General features: G+C 37.0%; 3 protein-coding genes and 1 pseudogene across 3 annotated transcripts; 2 read left to right on the top strand and 2 right to left on the bottom strand.

The window, feature by feature from the left end:
• Nucleotides 1-983: 983 nt before the first annotated feature.
• LOC125478281 (uricase-2) lies at nt 984-6617 on the bottom strand. The gene is made up of 8 exons (XM_048586354.1): nt 6246-6617; nt 5376-5468; nt 4456-4531; nt 3822-3931; nt 2693-2784; nt 2339-2512; nt 2171-2261; nt 984-1308 (listed from the first exon to the last, which is right to left on the bottom strand). The coding sequence occupies exons 1-8, from the start codon at nt 6447-6449 to the stop codon at nt 1225-1227; spliced, it is 924 nt and encodes a 307-aa protein (XP_048442311.1). The 5' UTR covers nt 6450-6617; the 3' UTR covers nt 984-1224.
• Nucleotides 6618-8011: 1394 nt separating this feature from the next.
• Nucleotides 8012-11446, top strand: LOC125478269 (dnaJ protein homolog). The gene is made up of 7 exons (XM_048586336.1): nt 8012-8173; nt 8297-8466; nt 8914-9079; nt 9168-9309; nt 9397-9673; nt 9798-9996; nt 10929-11446. The coding sequence occupies exons 2-7, from the start codon at nt 8317-8319 to the stop codon at nt 11246-11248; spliced, it is 1254 nt and encodes a 417-aa protein (XP_048442293.1). The 5' UTR covers nt 8012-8173; nt 8297-8316; the 3' UTR covers nt 11249-11446.
• A 1276-nt stretch (nt 11447-12722) lies between these two features.
• LOC125478347 (cucumber peeling cupredoxin-like) lies at nt 12723-13986 on the bottom strand. The gene is made up of 2 exons (XM_048586493.1): nt 13773-13986; nt 12723-13195 (listed from the first exon to the last, which is right to left on the bottom strand). Exons 1-2 carry the CDS (start codon nt 13984-13986, stop codon nt 12723-12725), a joined length of 687 nt encoding a protein of 228 aa, XP_048442450.1.
• Nucleotides 13987-16679: 2693 nt separating this feature from the next.
• On the top strand, nt 16680-18301 carry LOC125478315 (annotated as a pseudogene).
• Nucleotides 18302-19405: the final 1104 nt, after the last annotated feature.

Genomic DNA, 19405 nt, shown 5'->3' with positions numbered 1-19405 from the left:
GGTTTAATTTCAATATGCACTAGTGATTACTAAAGTCAATCATTTTTCTATGTTTGTAACCTACCTACTACCTTTCAATGCAAATGTGGTCAAGTTGAAGGAGAGTAACTTTCGTGACAACATCATTTTAAAAGTGATTTCTATTAAGCATTTTCCTACCTACTAAATTTAAATGTGGAGTGGAATTCTCGTGGCAACTTAATTTCATCAACAGTGATTTATTTTTCTTTACTAACGCGCTCTTTCTTTTCACCTCATGACATTGACACGATGCAATGCAACATGATGCTACGATGTCCATATGTCAAACTAATCTTGCATATAGAAAAGTTGAAAAACGCACGAAATACGCAATTGACTTCAAATACTGCAACAAAGCATTTAGATTGTTAAGTGATTTTCTTCACATCCCGTTTTTTTCTTTTGTACTCCTTTTTTCATTTTTACTCAGAGGTTAGCGCCAATGGACTCCAGGCTTGTTTTTTATTTTAATTTCATGATTTGTTTGGTGTTAGATATCTGCCACACTGCATCTCTTACATGGGTGCTACATGGTTCTACACACATTTGTCACACCACATGGGAGGAGACTTGTTTCTGTTGGCTTACGGCATCCGATGGATCGTCATGGATGTGGTTCCATCGACATAAAAATTAAAAACAAACCTCTAGCGTGTGTCTCTAAAGTAACAAAAACGAAGTTTCCCAAAAACTGATGTATGGGATACACTGATGTTTAAACGGTTTTTAGACTAACATTGTCAAGATCCACCCATATAAATCCAATAATTCAATGCTCCAGGACATCTCATGCAAAGATGTATTTGTAAAAATTTCGCTAAATTAGATTTAGCGGAATAATCCTTAATTAAGTCTTACCGTTCCTTCGGTTTCATTTTAAACTAGAGCAGTTTTAATTTCCTGAAATATCGCTCGTATAAAAAGAATATTGGTTTGTCAAAACAACATATTGACCATGTATATGTAGAATTAAACTCTAGATTTTCAGTTGTTTCAGACTTCCAAACATTATTCTTCATATCCACACTCTTATTTCTATTTTACAGTTGCATCAGTTCTAAACCTCCAGACATTCTTGAGGTCGGACTTAGTCTTCTTCAGAAATACTTTCTACTTTACAGGAAGAGTTAAGCTTATAGCTTCAAACGTCGAACGAACTGTTTCTGTATCTTTAAAAGCTTACAAGTACAGAAATGGCGAGAACTACATCTTTGACCAGAAACGGCTTAGAGTAGCTTCTATTGATCCGTGTGGCTCATCTGTTGGAAGATAAACATCGTCCTCAAACTGCAAACAACGGAAAAGAAGAAACAAATTTTCATGAGTCAATGAAGGATACCGCATCATTAACTAATACCCCAAGAAAAGAACGATTGATTAACATTTTAACATCACCATAAAAATCCACATGCATACAAGTACAATGCATCAGAAAGTCTTGTCCATTAGAGTATTGTTTTCGTTGTACCAAGATTCGGTTTCAGACTTATCTCATTAAACTTAATCCCTTATTTTACAGATGTGTCATTGTCACAACCCTAAAACACGAGTTTATTGTACACGATAACTGGCTGGGTTTTATCAACTTGCAAATTATTCAAATGATGAAGTCTAGACATTTAGTTTCTGACAACAGAATCTTTGCGATTCTACATTACAATGACATAAGAATATTAGTCATGAATCTTGATCACGAAGAACCTATTTCCTACGTGATCTCAAGGTGAATTGAACCTGTAAAGCACAGGGAATACCAATTCCAGTATGGCAAAAGAAACAGCAGTTTCCAAACAACAGTCACAGAACTACTGGACAAAGAAGAGACCATCGGGATAGTAGACTTTAAACAAGCTATGAAGGGTGAGGGCTGAAGGCACCAGGAAGGCAAAATATACTGCACGCCGCAGTGGACAACTACTTTGCAGGGAAACAAGGGATGTGAGATAAAAAGCAACATGGCACTAAGCAGAATAAAAGGAAAAGATAGTTTTAGGAAAGCTTGCTGAGTAATATGCCAGACTGGGAAGAAATCAATTTACTCTTTTCAAACACTACACTTCTACAGATGAGTGCCACCGAACAGAAGTTCAATACGTTAATAAGTATATGGATTTTGTATGCAAAAACTTACATAACAAAAGAGTCTTACCTTCACAATAGTATTATCCTTGTTAGATAGATTAACAGGTAAGAAATGGATATTTGGCATTTTCAGTTGTACTGCTTCTATGTCAGGAAACCTGTAACCATGAACATGAATAAGTATTTTATTCAGCAAACATATGCAATATGAATGTGTGTGCTGACAGAGAAATACCCATTGAGAACAGTCTTTGCCATGTGATAAAGAGTGCTTTGGACAGACGGGCTGTATACTCCTTCCTTTGGAGGACCATAGAAAGTGTCAGCCAGAGCTTTTTTCACACTCAGGTATCTTTCAGTGAAGTACAGCGTCTTTTGAGGGATGCTAAATATGGATTCATATTGGTACCTGCATGCAATTTGTTTCAGTAACGTAGATTTGTTGTCTCCAAACACTTGTGGAAATTAACTCTAGACTCAATGTAACCACTGAAGACTATAATACAAAAGAAACCGCAAAGGAAAGCCAAAGTATTAGAAATCCACTTAACAAGCATTATATCAAGTCACCAAATGAAAACATGCATACTTCCATGATGCAGTGATCTCTGTAGCCAGAATCCTCTCTCGTGTGTCAGGAAGAGCTGTGTATTTGTCCCTAATAAACCCCTCAAAACCTGACTGTTCAGGTAGAATCCAAACAAAAAATCATCAGTATCAATCAATCAACAAACTCAAGAGAAAAAGAACACACATGCATGCTAATATGCAAATAGCAGTTAAAAGTCTTCCCAAATTATATCAACTTGCAATGTTTGCAATGCATACTTTTTCTGTCTCCCTTCTTTGTTCAGTAAATTCATAATGGATTAGCATGATAATACAACCACGTGCAGATGATATCATGTTAGTCAGAAACCACGAAACGGTAAATTTTGATAACTCATAAGGAGCTGGAGGTTAATGCATTGGGAGTTCTGTTTCCAGATCTTATCACTCTCCAGCAAGAGCATCGAGAAGCTTCAAGATTTTTAAGATGCACCTGTGTTTCCTTCCGGTTAAGACTTAGTTAGGAATCTCAATGACTTAAACAGTCGGAAGAGTTTGCCCTAATGTCAGGGGCTGGAGTATATATTCAAGGGACAGTTACAATCAATGGGGGATAACATAGGGGAGAGTTCGCATCCATTTTCTTTTGATCCAATTTGGAAGGCAAAGATTCCTCTTAAGATTCAAGTGCTTGCATTCCTGATGACCAAGGGGAAAATTAATAATTGTAATCAGATTCAAAGAAGGCTCCATAAATTTCTTTGAAGGACAGGGGAAGGAACTGTTAATCATCTTTTCTTAATTGTCCATTTACGATACAGATCTGGTAGAAATTGTTTAAGGAGGCTCATTCAAGTTAGGCGGTCCAAAACAGATGTTACGAGGGTCTTATGCAGCTTAAAATCTTGAGAAAGACAATGTTGTAAAAACTGTTACTTGTAGAAGGGCATGACAGTTTTTTAGATCATATGGATGGAGTTAAACAGAATGAGTATTTAGGATTATTCAGGGTAGATGAAGTTTTGGATCGATTTAGCTTTTGGTCCCCACCCCCACCCCCCGCAGATTCCTTTCTTGATTATACACAGAGTAATTGATTATGATATCCATTGTCACATTACACCTTCAATTTTTAAAACCTTGATATAAATTTGATTGGATAAGATTACCTTTGTTGTCTTTAGCAGAGATAGTCCTTCAATCCCAGAAGTCACCCGCAGTGCACCAGATTTCTTTAAAATTACCTCTGTTGTACGCTTCTCGGATCCTAATTTGAAACCTTTAACAAATATGGCAATGAAAAAAAATTAAAAATTAAAAAAATGAACAGAATGGATGTCTCCGGATTGCAAATCAATATGCTTGGAAATACTTTCAGAATATATGTGCTTTAATATTTTCTATGCTTCCCTATGTGTTTAATGTATTCTAAATAGGAATGTGATTAATTACGTAAGTCCTAGTTGGATGAGATTTCTTAGCGTACAAGATTAGGGTTTCTGGGCAGCTGTACTCTAGTATAAATAGGCTATTAAGAGAACCATGTATCCAGTGTTTTTTTTCAAATGTATTCCAGTTTCAGATTTAAGAGTTTCGCTTGGGATTCTCCCTAGAACTCAATTATCGTCCTTTCTACTTCAATTCTATTGCTTTTATCTCTCTATTTCCTTGCTATGTTACCTGCTCGACAGCAGCTTATTGTGATTGCCCTGCATCATAAAGTCTTCACTAGATAGTTGATATCATATACAGTAGCTTTATAGCTTTGCCCGCACTTGTATGCAGGACAGAAGATAGACTAACCATGTTCATGTGGTTGACCGTCTACATATGCACGCTCCCATGGCTTCTCCACAATCCTTACTATGGCAGTAGTGACCTACAAAAATAAGAACAACCGGATTTTTTCACCAACTATCAAATATTACCAACAACAAATATTACCAGAAAAAAAAAAAAATATGAGATGCCAATTTGAATGTAATCTTTAAATGAAAAGCAAGATAAAATTGTAAATATTGTCCAACACAGTAGGCAGAGGAAGTTTGTGTCCAAATATTCCTTATCATTACCAATCTTCATCTATCTCTATCGAAGTCTCTCTCAGGGAGACTACTATAACTAGCAGTAAATGTTGCAGGAAGGAAAGCTTTCTCCTTTTCGTAATTTGTTTTCATATTTCAAAAACGACAGCTTTCTTTCTAGATTATGCAAATACAAAAGCATTAGACAAGGCCAGAAGGAGGTGCTGCAGTTGCAACCAGGCAGTATTCAAAGTGTGAAATTCTGTGCGTATGGAGAGAGGGCGGTTGTTTGTGTTCACTTGAGAGCATATCTAGCTCGAAATTTTTTTTTTGATCTTACAATAGCACACAGTCCAGACACAATTTGTTTCATTAAAGCTGATTGACACCAAGTTTCACACGAACCACTAGAGAGAGAGAGAGAGAGAGCACAGAAAAAGTCCAAACTTAAGACAACCGATGAAACAGAAGCTTAAAAAGATACCATGAGTCATGCCTTCAGGGATAAGGAAAAAAAACATTACGCTGTCCAGATGAAAGCTTGATTAGTTAACCAGGAAGCAAACCAAGAATAACAACAAACAGCGATCATTTCAGCAGTGACAGTGGTAAAAATATCAAACATTTTTTATTTTCATCTACAGCATGGGATTAACTGATGAAATTCAAAAACAAACACTTGAAGTACATAGTATTTACCTGCTGGTAAACAGATGTGAAGTGCTTAGCAAGTCGAACTGCAAATTCCTCCACTGAAAGTTCTTCTTTACATTCCTTTGCCTTAACATACACCTGTGTTGCAACTACGTTAAATCCCAAAGCGAATAGCAACCTAAATGATGGAAATATAGCAGATTTCCAGCACTGGGGAAGCTAACCAACACGGATATGTACATATTATTTTTCTTTTGTGTCAGTATAACATTGCATTAAAAGTATCATCCTGTTAATTGGAACTTGAGTCCATAAGCAGCCATGTTAACTGAGGAACCTTAAATTCCTCGCTCGCAGTTTCAACCGATATTTTTGCCATTTGGTGCTGAGAATCATGATCAGCTGCTAAATATGCCTTACGAGTTATCGCTCAGCAATAGTTCATTAGAGTTGATATGTTGCACAGCAGTTTCACCCATGGATTCTACCTGTCCCTAAGATTTAAAATTAATAGGAGTAGTTTTCTACACTGTCAATTATTTTGGTTCTTCTGTGCAAAATCTTCGTCAATTTGAGGATATTTTTGTCAAATCAACCTCTCCACTTGAACTGTGATTCTTCAATTTAACGGAGATCTTTTACAAAAAGAGCAAAATAAGTGACGCGAACAGTCTCTAAGACCACTTCTATCAATTTTAAATGGGAAGGACCAACATGAAAAGACACGCCAATATCAAGATCGCTAATAACTCTAAAACATATCTTTGAAAAACTAACAAAAGATTTATCAATCTAGGTAACATGATATCATTTCACTGATCATAATCTATTAATTAAGAGTGGATGGAAATAATAATCATTTGGATTGTTGATTTAATTCGACGAGAGAGAGAGAGAGAGAGGCTTATTACTTACAGTGTTCTTCATGGTATCGGTAGCAACGATATCAGAGTTGTCGTCGCGGGTGTAGGCAGAGACGCAATCGGAGAGGAGGCTGATGCCGACGTTCCATTCAACGATGGTATGGCGTCCGTCGATGTTCCGCCAGACCCTCGCCACCCTGACCCTTTGCTTCCCATGCCTCTGCTCAAAGTTGAACCCCTCTATCCTGTTCGCCATCGTCTCCCTCTGCGATTCAGCGACCGACACCAAACACAACCAGACAGACAGACCGTCAGCCTTCCTTTTAAACTGCCCTCAGCCAATTATTCTCAACTTTCCATTTGGCTATGTGATTTAGAGTCAGACTAGCGTGACACCAACGTCGGAAGTTGTCAAACTAACAAAACCATGTACAGATCAAAACCATTGTCGTTCTCTTTCACTTGACGTGAGATACCATCTTTTCTGTGGGTATTTCAGCCAATCGGATTGGATTTTCACAATTTTTTTTTAACATTTAACTTCAAATATTTTAGAAAAATGCTAGCCAAACTTGCCTCAGACGTGCTTCCACGTGTCTACTGGCACTCTACGGGCGAGTCACTCACATGGCTAAGTGGGCTGTGGGCTGTGGCCCAGTGAGGTTTTTGGGTAAACCCGTAAACAAAAAGACCATTTATACGGAAAAGGATCCGACCAGATCATGATCGTTTATTCTACATAGTGAGATCAGTTTTCGTTAAGTACTATTTATATTTTAATTTTAAATTTTAAATTTCAAATTATTTCTGACCGTACGATATATGATGAACGATCATGATCACGAAATCTCTAGGATTCCCAGCACAAGGATCCTTATCCCATTTATACTATGCAAGCTAGCGCTGCTTCTATGCTTTTTACTGAAGAAAAAAAAAATGTTTTTAATCCACATTTAAATCTCTGTGTCCGCAATTTTCTTACTTCTCGTTGAGATTTTCTAATGAATGTCATCTTTTTTGTGTTTTTTATTTCTTTATTTACTTATTCTTGAGTTAGTTAGTAGGTTAATTAGTTATATGGTCCTTGAGTTTATGGATTAGGGTTACAATTTTGAGAATAGCTTATACTTCATTGTTGTTATTTTATGTTGATTATTATATAATTTTATATAGTAAAAAAATTGAACATATGATTTTATGGTATTAATTTCAACTAGCCCATCCAAGAAAAAAATCTTGGTTCTGCCCTTAACTGCAGCTTGCGTCCACTTCACAAAATCGAAAGTAAAATTAGGCTCCTGCTTTATGGTGAATGTTTTATGCAACTAAGGTTGAAATTTTTTAAATTGAAATCATGTATAGAAGTACTTGATTGATGTAACCAAACTCCGTTGTTGAGGGGACCTCTCCAAATCTGAAGCCTAGCGTTAGGAGCATATTGATAACATGTCAGGAGTGTACTAAAAACATGTTATAAATAAAAAATTTAAAGAGGCGGAAGGACATGGATGAAAAAGAGATAGAATCGAATTTAAAATCTCTTACTTACAAGCAAGAATAATACGACTATACTATAGTACTAAGTGACCCCAAATAATACAATTAAATATAAAATATTCTTCCAAATCCACATAATCTCTCCTAATTTACATAATCACACAATCAAATATGCCAAAACAATTCTTACACAATAAAAACAATATTCCGGCAAAAAAAAAAAAAAAGGTAAGAGACCCGGAGGGAGAAAAAAAGGACAAATTCTAGATCCTTCCTTGCTCGCATATCCACACATATGTTTGCATGTAAATGTCAATACTAACCCTTAGCTACCACCCTGTTCGCAATCAATCGCAGCCGTCCATTCTCTCGCTTTAATATACCGATCCGGCAGAATCCACACTCCTCTTCCTCCCTCGCCGTCTATCGTTCTTCTCTGCTCCCTCTGACGACATATCTCCAATTAATCGAATCTCAAAATCGGTATGCTCTCTGCATTTCTCTGCATCAATTTCAGAATCGAGTTCTGGGATTTGGGTTTTTTCTTATTAATTTTTTTGAAATTTAATGGTGTTTTTTTTAAATTAATATTTAATTATTTAACAGATTAAGGGGAATAAGTGAGAATGTTTGGGAGAGCTCCAAAGAAAAGCGATAACAGCAAGTACTATGAGATCCTTGGAGTTTCAAAGACCGCTTCGCAGGACGATCTGAAGAAGGCTTACAGAAAAGCCGCCATCAAAAACCACCCTGATAAGGGCGGGGATCCCGAAAAGGTTTTGCTTTCTCTTTCCTCTGATAATATTTTCTTGTTTTATTTTTGAATAATCAGCTTCTTGAATGTTCAAATCTATGATTCCCTTGATGAAGATCTGGCATATATTTTTCTTAATTTTTTAATTATTTTTATGCTTTGGAATGTTGGGGATACCTGGGTTTTATAGGAATTGTTGTTTGCTGCAGTTGGAATTGTTAAAGTATTGAAATTTATAATTCATCTGAATCGTTTTTAATGACTCAGAGGTGTCACATAAAGCAGTTTTACTTGTGAACATTGGTTTCTTCAATCCTATTATATGTTTGTCTTCAGACACTTGGGCACCGAGTTTAACTTCGAGCCGGGGATTGCTTGTGCTAGAATTTCATTGTCAATAAGCAAAGTTTAATAGTAATTTCTTATGATGTTGATTTTCTAACTGTTTCCATTCCGGTTTGTAATTTAGTTTAAGGAGTTGGCTCAAGCATACGAGGTTCTGAGTGATCCGGAGAAACGTGAGATCTATGACCAATATGGCGAGGATGCCCTCAAGGAAGGAATGGGTGGCGGAGGTGGCGGCCATGACCCATTTGATATTTTCCAATCCTTCTTTGGTGGAAACCCATTCGGTGGTAAGGCATTTTCCCTGTTTGGATCTGAGCTCCTTGTGTTTGTACTTTGTGTAATTTGGAATTGAGTGTTTTGATGCTATGTTCTCAGGTGGTGGAAGCAGCAGAGGCCGAAGGCAGAGAAGGGGAGAGGATGTAATCCATCCCCTTAAGGTTTCTTTGGAAGATCTCTACAATGGGACATCCAAAAAGCTTTCTCTCTCGCGCAACGTAATCTGCTCCAAGTGCAAGGGGTTAGTGTTTAATAAGTTGAATGTTATCCGAAATTTACTTTTGTGCTCTATGGTTCTGATATGGGGTTGGTATTTGACATGATTCAGTAAAGGGTCAAAGTCAGGTGCTTCAATGACATGTCCTGGCTGCCAAGGTTCTGGAATGAAAGTGTCTATTAGACATCTTGGCCCCTCGATGATCCAGCAAATGCAACATCCTTGCAATGAGTGCAAGGGTACTGGCGAGACCATTAATGACAAGGATCGCTGCGCACAATGTAAGGGTGAGAAGGTTGTTCAGGAAAAGAAAGTCTTGGAAGTAATTGTAGAGAAGGGCATGCAAAATGGGCAGAGGATAACATTCCCTGGTGAAGCTGATGAAGCGGTAGGTGTACATGCTTTCATTTTGAACTTTGGAGGTTCGGTTGTTCAGTACCTCTGTATGTCAGTTATCTTTGGTATATCTATTGATCCATGCTATTTTCTCTTCGTTTTATTTCATTCTACAGCCGGACACCGTTACAGGTGATATTGTTTTTGTCCTACAACAAAAAGAGCACCCTAAGTTTAAGAGAAAGGGTGATGACCTTTTCTTTGAACATACATTGTCACTTATGGAATCGCTTTGTGGCTTTCAATTCATATTAACGCATTTGGATGGAAGACAACTCCTCATTAAATCTCATCCTGGAGAAGTTGTAAAGCCTGGTAAGTTTCATCATTACTGTATTCATTCTGAATAGTTGCCCTGTACTTGTGATTTGGTTAATTCTTGATGTTTTGAGTCATTGTCTTATTGGTTCTTGGTTTTTTTTCCTATACTACCTTTATTGGGGTTGGTCAAATAAATGTGTAGTTCGTATTCACTTGAACCTATGATGATTATTTTGATTGGTGTTTTATACATGTATCAGCGTAAGTGTTTGGGTATGTCGCAAAGAGAGAACAAACAACCAAAAATACATGAACAGAAAACAAACATCACAACTAATGAATATGTGATGGCAATATGTGCACAGCCATTCAAAGATGACCAATTTTTCTGGAAAAGAGAAAAATAACAAGGATTCAAGGTTATTACAGGAATAATGGGAGTGAGAAGGTAATATGTTCTAAATCTAATGGAGAATAAGAAAACGGAGTGGGTGGGAATAACATATTTGCCTTTTAAATTTAAAACATATTACCTTATATCTCCCTTTATCCCTATAATAGCTCTCTCTCTCTCTCTCTCTCTCTCTCGTAGTTAGTGACTCATGTGTTCTACTTGCTGCGGTGCAATTATTGTGGACCAATTGATATTTGCAACTTGTCCCCAAAGTCGTAATTTAACTCTTTCATACTCGTGGACAAGATTAGAATAACAAACATGCTTGTGTAGTCAAGTTCTCATTCTCCATTTTGAGTTGGAAATTTTTCTTATAGTTCTCACTTGTTTACTTATTAATTTGATAAGATGTTGGTAATTTGACAAGGTGTTGTTAATTTCTATAAGGTTATTCAGTACACAATTACGAAATGCATCAGGAGTGAAAACTAGACCATTAGTTTTTTTTAGCTCTTAGTGTGAAATTTTTTGTTGCATCAGATTTTTTTGTAGTTACCCTGATTCTGTTTCTATCTTCACCGGTGTCTCTCAGATCAATTCAAGGCTATAAACGATGAGGGCATGCCAATGTACCAGAGGTCATTCATGAAAGGTAAGTTATATATTCATTTCACAGTGGAGTTCCCCGACTCACTGAACCCAGAACAGTGCAAGGCCCTGGAGACTGTCCTCCCCCCCAGGACTTCGGCACAACTTACCGACATGGAATTGGATGAATGTGAGGAGACCACGCTGCATGATGTAAACATAGAGGAGGAAATGCGTCGAAAGCAAGCACACGCTCAAGAGGCATATGATGAGGATGAGGACATGCATGGTGGTGCCCAGAGGGTTCAATGTGCTCAGCAATGATTAGATTAAGCTTTATGAAGTTATTTGAGAAAAACAAAAGTTATCGGCACTGTGGTCTGTTGGTCTAGGTTCCCAGCGTTTATTTCTGGTTTGGTTTGTGAATCCGAAACTTCTTCGGAACAATAGCTGTTAAGGAGATGCTTATTCTACTTAATGTGGATGGTTACTTATATATAATATGATGTTGAATGCTAAGAATTTGTTCTGCTGCTTTTGGATGCTGGTTAGAGTACAACTGCTAAGAGGTTATGTGTAGCAAGGTACCTCAGCTGACTGGTATATCTTTGGTCCGTGCGGCTTGAGCTTATAACCTATAACCTTAAATAACCGATTGCGCAATGCTCCGTTTAGTTACAAGCTCATGTCACCAGAATCGGCAATATCAAAGTACGATGTCAAGTCTCTTTATTTACCAACCCCATATGCATCTGCTGCTAGTGCCATGTTTCAATACAATTTTGGGAACTATGGACACGATTTTTTATTGACGTATATCTTTTTGTCCATATAGCTTGATTAAGTTCTTGTTCTACTATAAAACAAATTATTAATACGAGGAATAACTCAACTTTTAATAAATGCCTGTGAGATTTTTGATTATCCGATATGGAATTCATACTCTTAATAATTTGGCCCTTGCTTATTTTAGGTTTCTACAGTTTTGACTCCACTTTAATATTTGTTGAGCGGTTCTGCTCGTTCTTTTTGTGTTGTACCAATGAAATAGAGTACATTGTAGAAATGGTCCTTCAATTTTAATTAAATTGAAGCAATAATTCCTCAGCTAAAAATCCATTACTATTGGTCCCTCAGCTCATAAAACGTGTGGTTATGGTCATTACGTTTATAATTATACGTGAGAGGTCTTGCCCTTGCCCTTGCCCTTAAAGTGTAATGTTAACTCTTGAGTGTTAACGAGTGCCCTTGCCCTTGCCCTTAACTTTCACGTGTAATGTTAGAACATTATACGTGAGAGTTTATAACAAAGAAAGTTAGAACTTTCAAAAGTTGATGACCTCAACTAGGATTGTAGTCAAAATCAGGAAATGTTTTAGTATACACTGAGGTATTTTATACTTTGTAGATTTAAACTTTAAACCGATATATCTTTGGACAAAGGTACAATGATCAAGATTTAACGAGTAAACTTCTCAAAATGTAGATACTTTAGGACATCATAAATCTTTTCGCAGAATCGATTGGATCTCCCAAATAGTACAAACAGTTCCACCAATAAAAAGCAATGCTATATGTTATTGAAAGGATTGAGTGACTAAAAGACCCATGTATGTCATAACGAAATTCTTGTCTGCCCATGTTTGGATCGAAGTACTCCAAACAGGATCTTCAATCCTCTAATCTAATATCAATAAAGTAATCAAATTATTCTGGTTAAGGTTTGCAAAGAAATTAAACACATAAACTCTGCTATCCTAAGAAAACAACTTAAATCTAGTCAAATTATTTTCCTAGATCACCCAAAAACGAGGAGTAGCACCCCAAAACCAACACCAAACATCCCTTTATGCATCAATGCTGCAGAGTTTGAAGGACCCTCAGGAGAACCATTATCAACTGGCGACGGAGCTGGACTTGTAACCTGCACATAAGGAGGCTGGGACCCGTTAGGGCTGCTTGGAGACGGCGGAGGAGTTGATATGAGTGGTGGTGAAGACGGAGGAACAGGAGTTGGAGAAGCGGGAGGTGAGGAAGACGGAGGTGGACTTGGTAGTGGGCAAGGACACTCGTTCACTTTAATAGAAATCTTCTGGCCAAGACTACAGTACATAGAGATGTTGCATATGTAGTAAAACACACCCTTTTCTTCCAATGGAATAGTCACTGGACCAGTGTTGAACACTTTCAGTGGCTTGTAACCTGTGCACTTCTCATACTCTTGCTTTGTCACTTGCAGGAGGTTGTAACGCCCCGTATCGAATGCAAAAACTTCAAGGAAAAACAAAAAAAAAAGATAATATAATTTAGTCAATCTGATATAGAACATGTAAATTCTTATCTCTCATGTTATATATAGTCGAAGTGTGAAAAAGATTTATGTGGAGTTGATGATAACAAGTTTTTGTGTGCCAATTTACCACAATATAACCGCGCAGTGGGTGAAGAACTTAGTATTTCAAAGTAAGGAATTGCGATGGAAACTCCAAAAAAGTCAACACGCACTCGTGCCATAACAAATATACCAGAAAAATTACTGCCACAATTGGAAAAAGAAATTTAGCAGTGTGTATGTGCACAGAGTTGTATACATATGCATACATATATAGTAATGCATATGAGGAGGGGCAAGCCTTGACGCAACAAAAAGGTTGCTCCTTTGTCACCAAAAGGTTAGGAGTTTGAGTTGTGGAAACAATCTCTTTGCAAAGTAAGGGTAAGGCTGAGTACGATAAACTTTCCTCCGACCCTCGCATAAGGAAGAGCCTCGTTGGTTTGTGGTTGCCATTTTTTTAGTAATGCATATGAGGCAGAGTGATATAAATGTATACACGGGGAATAGGATTACCGAGGGAGTCACCGATCTTGAAGAAATGGTTAGAGGACCAGTTTGTGTAGTAATCAGGGTTTTGAGGAATGGCCCAAAAGGGGTCTCCGACTGTGTATTTCACACCACCACTCGGGGTTGGTACGCAACCAAGTGACTCAGGAACAACCAAACCCACCGCCGCCACCGCCACCATCACAACTAATGCCATGGAAAGCTCACTCTTCACAGCCATTGAAGAAAACACAGAGAGAGAGTTTTCTGCGGTTGTAACTTATAGCTAGGTAGAGGGGTAGCAAGCAATTAGCAAAGGCAATGAAGAGACTAGAATATTAACATAGATAACGGTTTTATACATAAAGATGGTAAAGTCGTCAGTATTTATAACTCGCAAACGACCAGTCAAGGCCTGATTAGGTTTTCCGTTCATATTTCCATTTCAGCAGTAAATAGTTTTTGGAAATTCAACGGTTTCATTGCATTCATTCATCATATAGATATACAAGGTTTAATTTCCTGTTAGTGTCATTCAGAAATAAAGTATTTGCTATAAATTAAAATTAATTAATGTTAATTTATGGAGTCATAGGAAATCCATAAATGTACGTTCATGGAAAAGCAACGTTAATAGTTACAGATGCATGTCCATCATCTTGTTATGTTCATGGAAATGATAATGATGACTTTAGACGGGTAAAACTCAAATTTTATGTTATAAATTTATCCCAATTTACTTCAAGAGACAAATATGAGTTTTAATCGCTTTGTCTCTTGGGTGTTAGTGGGGCTAACCCATCATATATGTGTTTTTTTTTTTTCGTTTTATATTTATAAATTCATTGAATTCAACGGCTAAGATCTAACAAGATCAAATCCAACTGTAAAAAAAATAAAATCTAATGGTCCAAATTTAAATCCAATGACTAAAGTAATAAAAAAAATATTTTATGTGTTTCATATTTTTTTCATAGAGTTCCACGAGCTTCATAATGTTAGTTTAATGATTATTCAATATTTATATCGAAATCTAAATATTTTTAGTTTAAAATAGGTTAATTACACTAACATTCCCTGAGGTTTATTGAGTTTTTACAAAATCCCCTCACATTTGAGACATTACACTAACACCCCCCTCAAGTTCTAATTTACTTTCATATAACCCTTTAGTCAAAATTCTGCTCATAAATTGACAACTTTACCCTTATAACTAATTAATTAAATAATAAAGAAATATATTAGAAAAAGGAAATATTAAAAATAAACAAATTAAACATTTGAAAAATAAATTGAAAACGTCTCCCTCTCTCTTTCTTTCTATGACTAATTTGCACCACCACCATCATTCCCATGCCTCTCGCTGCTCAGATCCTTGAACTCCTCCATCAAGCATAAGTCATATATTTATCAAGAAAGAAAAAGCATTTCATTGATCGTTCCACTACTATAAGAAGAATTATTATCAGTCACTACGGAAAACTCTGCACTGCTGTGGCATCGGTGAGAGATAGGATTCAGATGATAAAATTCACAAATTTTATTTTTTTCCAACATTCTGGATTTTGGGTTCTTCTCTGTTTCTGACACTTTGCATATAATCTCAGATAAAATATATATATATATATATATATATATTAAAAAAAAAAACCCAACTTCAGTGAAAATTTTGGTGTTTGAATTTCAAGGTTTCTCTCAAAAATGGTGATGGTGAATCTGGTAATGCTCCATTATGTTCTGGACCATGTGTACAGTGCATTCATACACAAAACAAAGGTTAGCCCTCAATTTTTTTCGAGAGGGTGGAGCAGAGAGGAAAGGGATGAAGGTGGCAATGCTGGGACGTTTAATTGTGTAGGGTTTAGGTTTCCACTCTTTTTGTCCTTTTCGATATTTTAAGTTTTTTATTTATTTTAATGTTTAATTTACTTATTTTTAATATTTTTTTAAATATATTTCTTTATTATTTAATTAATTAATTAATTATAAGGGTAAAGTTGTCAATTTATTAGCAGAATTTTGACTGAAGGGGTTTTGTGAAAGAGAATTAAAACCTGAGACGGTGTTAGTGTAATAATTCAAATGTGAGGGGATTTTGTGAAAACTCGATAAACCTCATAGAGTGTTAGTGTAATTAACCCATTTAAAATGTTCATAAAACTAAATTAGTATAGCCTACATAATTTTTTTTTTTAAAGTTACTTTAAGGAAAAAATTATCCTAAATTCATTTTTAGTAATCTCGGGCTAAAAATTTAATCCAAAGGGTTGGAGGGAACAAATTGTTTCTGGGTTAAAACTTAAATTTTTCGGATTAAAAATTTTAGGTTTTGACCCAAGGGTTAAACATGGTCTAACAGAGGAGGAGGATGTTGTGTTTTATTTTATTTTTTGGAATTTAAAAAAAACTGGGAGATGTGGCATATTAATGAGTGATGACCATAATTATCAATAGAAACATGTACATGCATGTGTGAGAAGCTAAACTATTTTATAAAAAAAAGTCTTGTTAATTGATTTGCCCCTTAAAATTGTCATTTAGTTTTACTTTATCTCTTGACATTAGTTTTGTCTCACTTTCCTCCATGAAACTACCATTTTTGTCTCAGTTATTCTCAATTCACCTCATTTTCGTCTATTCCATCAAATAAACGTTAAATTAAAGGAAGCATGACATCTTATTTTTGACACAACTCTAGTTCAAACCTCCTCTAAGCACACCCAGGTTAAGGCTAAAGAAACCAACACAGAGAGCATGGAAAACCTCGTCCCGGGTAAACAACATGACAAAAATCCCAAGGGAGCCACTTATGCTAGAAACAAAACAGACTACGTTATAGTATAATCATCAGACAAACAACTCATTAATTATGAAGGAACGACACTGTCCCAAAAAGATACACCTCGATGATTAATACTATAGCTAGCTTCTCAATCAACCATCCATCAATGTCCTTCAGAGAAAAAGGAAGACAAAAAAGGTGAAAAAAGCTAAAGAGATGTAGAAAGAAGCCACTAGTGAATTATGACCGTTAGCCACACACTTATCTTGTTCCGCGTCTCCCAGCATTCCCCACATTTTCGAATTTTAAAATTCCAAAAGCAACTTTTAGCCGTTGGAAGTTGGAAAACTCTGGCTGTAGCAGCACCACCAAGGTCAAGGCGGAGAAAGAAGAAGCAGCAGCAGCTTCGTTTACTCTTAGCTCTCCCCCTCTTTCTCTCTAATCTCTACGATCCCCGCCTTTTTTTTATTTCCGTGTTCAAATTCTGTTGCCTGGTTCAGATTTTCGGAGCTCAATTTTGGAAACAATGAAAGGGGTGAAAGGGAAGTTGATGAAGAAGTTGAAGTCAGGTCGGACCGATTGGAATTGGGTACCTGAAACCGCAAGATCGAGTTCTTCAGGTAAATGCATCGGATGGATATGCGGATTCAAATCTCAACATTCAGAACCATAATTTCATTTCAAAAGAAACAGAGCAGCAGGAGAAGATCAAACGGTTAGAGAAGAATGTGACGGAGCAAGAGCCTGACATTATCGATGTGACCGAGCTTATGAGAGACCTAGAAGATGAAGAAGAGTCGGAGCCTGATGGCGATTATATCGACATCAACGACAAGGAAAACGTTAGGCCTAAAACGAAGGCGAAACACCAAGTAGAGGCCAACAACAATTGGGTTAAAACAGAGTCAAATTTGGAGGAAAACAGAGCTTCTGAAGCTTCAGAAAATCGAAGACAGACCGCTTTGTCGCAGATTGACATCTTGTCTTTCCGGAGACCGGACTTAAACTCCGGTAGCTTCTTCGACCCGAACCTACTGTTAGCCTTTCAGCAAGCGGTGATGGAATATATGAGGCTTACTTCAATGAAGACATAGACTCCATTTTTGTAGAAGCGCCAGATCCCGAGCCAGAGCAAGAGCAGCCTTCAAATGAAGACCCTCTATTAGGCTTCGAAGAAAAGTGTCCGCCTGGTAGTTTGGAATCATCGGTAGTTCTCTACACTACAACCCTTCGGGGGATTCGAAAGACTTTTGACGATTGCAACAGCGTTCGATTTCTTTTGGAGAGTTTTCGGGTTGTGTTCTACTGAGCGAGATGTGTCAATGCACATGGAATTCCGACAAGAGCTTTGGAAGATTTTGGATTGCAAAGCACTGCCTCCAAAGCTTTTCATAAAGGGGAGATATATCGGGGGAGCAGAGGAGGTTTTGACACTTCATGAGCAAGGCAAGCTCAAGCCGCTTTTTGAAGGAGTGCCGATGGATCGGTCCATTGGCACCTGTGAAGCTTGTGATGGAGTTCGGTTTGTGATTTGCTTCCGATGCAGTGGGAGCTGCAAGCTCATTGCCGATAAGGGGCAGCCGGATAAGTGCCCCGAGTGTAACGAAAATGGGTTGATTATATGCCCCTTGTGTTGCTGAACAAACTTGAAATCTTGATTCTTGTTGTAATGTATGTAACTTGAAATTTTTTATTCTTTGTATTCATCATATGTTTTCAAATTTGTTTTGGTAAAAATTCATGGATAATATACTGAGAGCAGATGTGCTTTGGAGAGAGGAGTTTTCTGATTGTTTTAACAAATGCATGTAGTGATGAAACACAACAACAAAGCTGTATCCTACTAAATGGGATTGGCTATATGAATTCTAAAACGTCACTGAGTTTGGTTTTGTGCCACTACACTCGAGCTGAGGATTAGAGGTCAGAAAGTACCAAAGAGTGAATGTTTTCGTTATCTTGGATCTATCTTGCAAAGGAACGGAGAATTGGATGGAAACATCAACTATACAATACAAGCTGGATGGATGAAGTAGAAGAATGCATCGGATGTGTTGAGCTGCGACCATTGTATGCCACTAAAGTTGAAGGGAAAATTTCATAAGACAACAATAAGGCTAACAATGCTTTATGACACGGAATGTTGAGTAGTCAAACATCAACACATATACAAAATTAGTGTAGCGGAGATGAAAATATTTCGTTGGATGTATGGGCATACGAGAAAGGATAAGATTAGGAACGAGGATATCCGAGGTAAAGTAGGATTAATTGCAATTGAAGATAAGAAGAGAGAAAATCGGTTAAGGTTGTTTGGACATGTGAAATGAAGACCTACAGATGCTCTGGTTAGAAGATGCGATTACGAGACAGAGGCTCAAGGCCAAAGAGATAAAGGAAGACCTAAGAAGACTTGGAAAAAGACTCTAACAAGAGACTTAGAGTACTTGGATCTAACATAAGATTTGACACAAAACCGAGTACAATGGCGTTCTATTAATCATACATTCGACCCACTTAGTGGGATAATGCTTTGTGTTCTAGGATTCATATATACAATCAAATTTACTTAATGGGATAAGGCTTTGTTGTTGTGGTGGTGATGGTGATGTTCATCTACCTTGATCTGGATACGAGAGCTGAAGGAGCCAGTCAAGCACATCATCAAATGCAAGAAGGAGATTATCGAATCCGATCTTTAGTAATCAGAATTTTCAACTTTCTGGTAGCACACATGATCTTATGGCACTATATTCGGAAAGAATAGGGCAGTTGAGAACCTTGATCGATCCTAAGGTCATCCCAAATCGACCTCGCTAAAGGGTCATAGGCCAAAATATAGCCTTATTATATGAAAACTGTCTCCAACCGAGATCTA

The sequence above is a fragment of a genome, unplaced genomic scaffold (genome assembly GCF_019419815.1).
Source record: "Pyrus x bretschneideri cultivar Hongxiangsu unplaced genomic scaffold, Pyrus_bretschneideri_v1 Contig24, whole genome shotgun sequence".
Classification (NCBI taxonomy): Eukaryota; Viridiplantae; Streptophyta; class Magnoliopsida; order Rosales; family Rosaceae; genus Pyrus; species Pyrus x bretschneideri.
The sequence above is the reverse complement of the archived record's forward strand: the minus strand, read 5'-3'. Positions and strand labels throughout refer to the sequence as shown.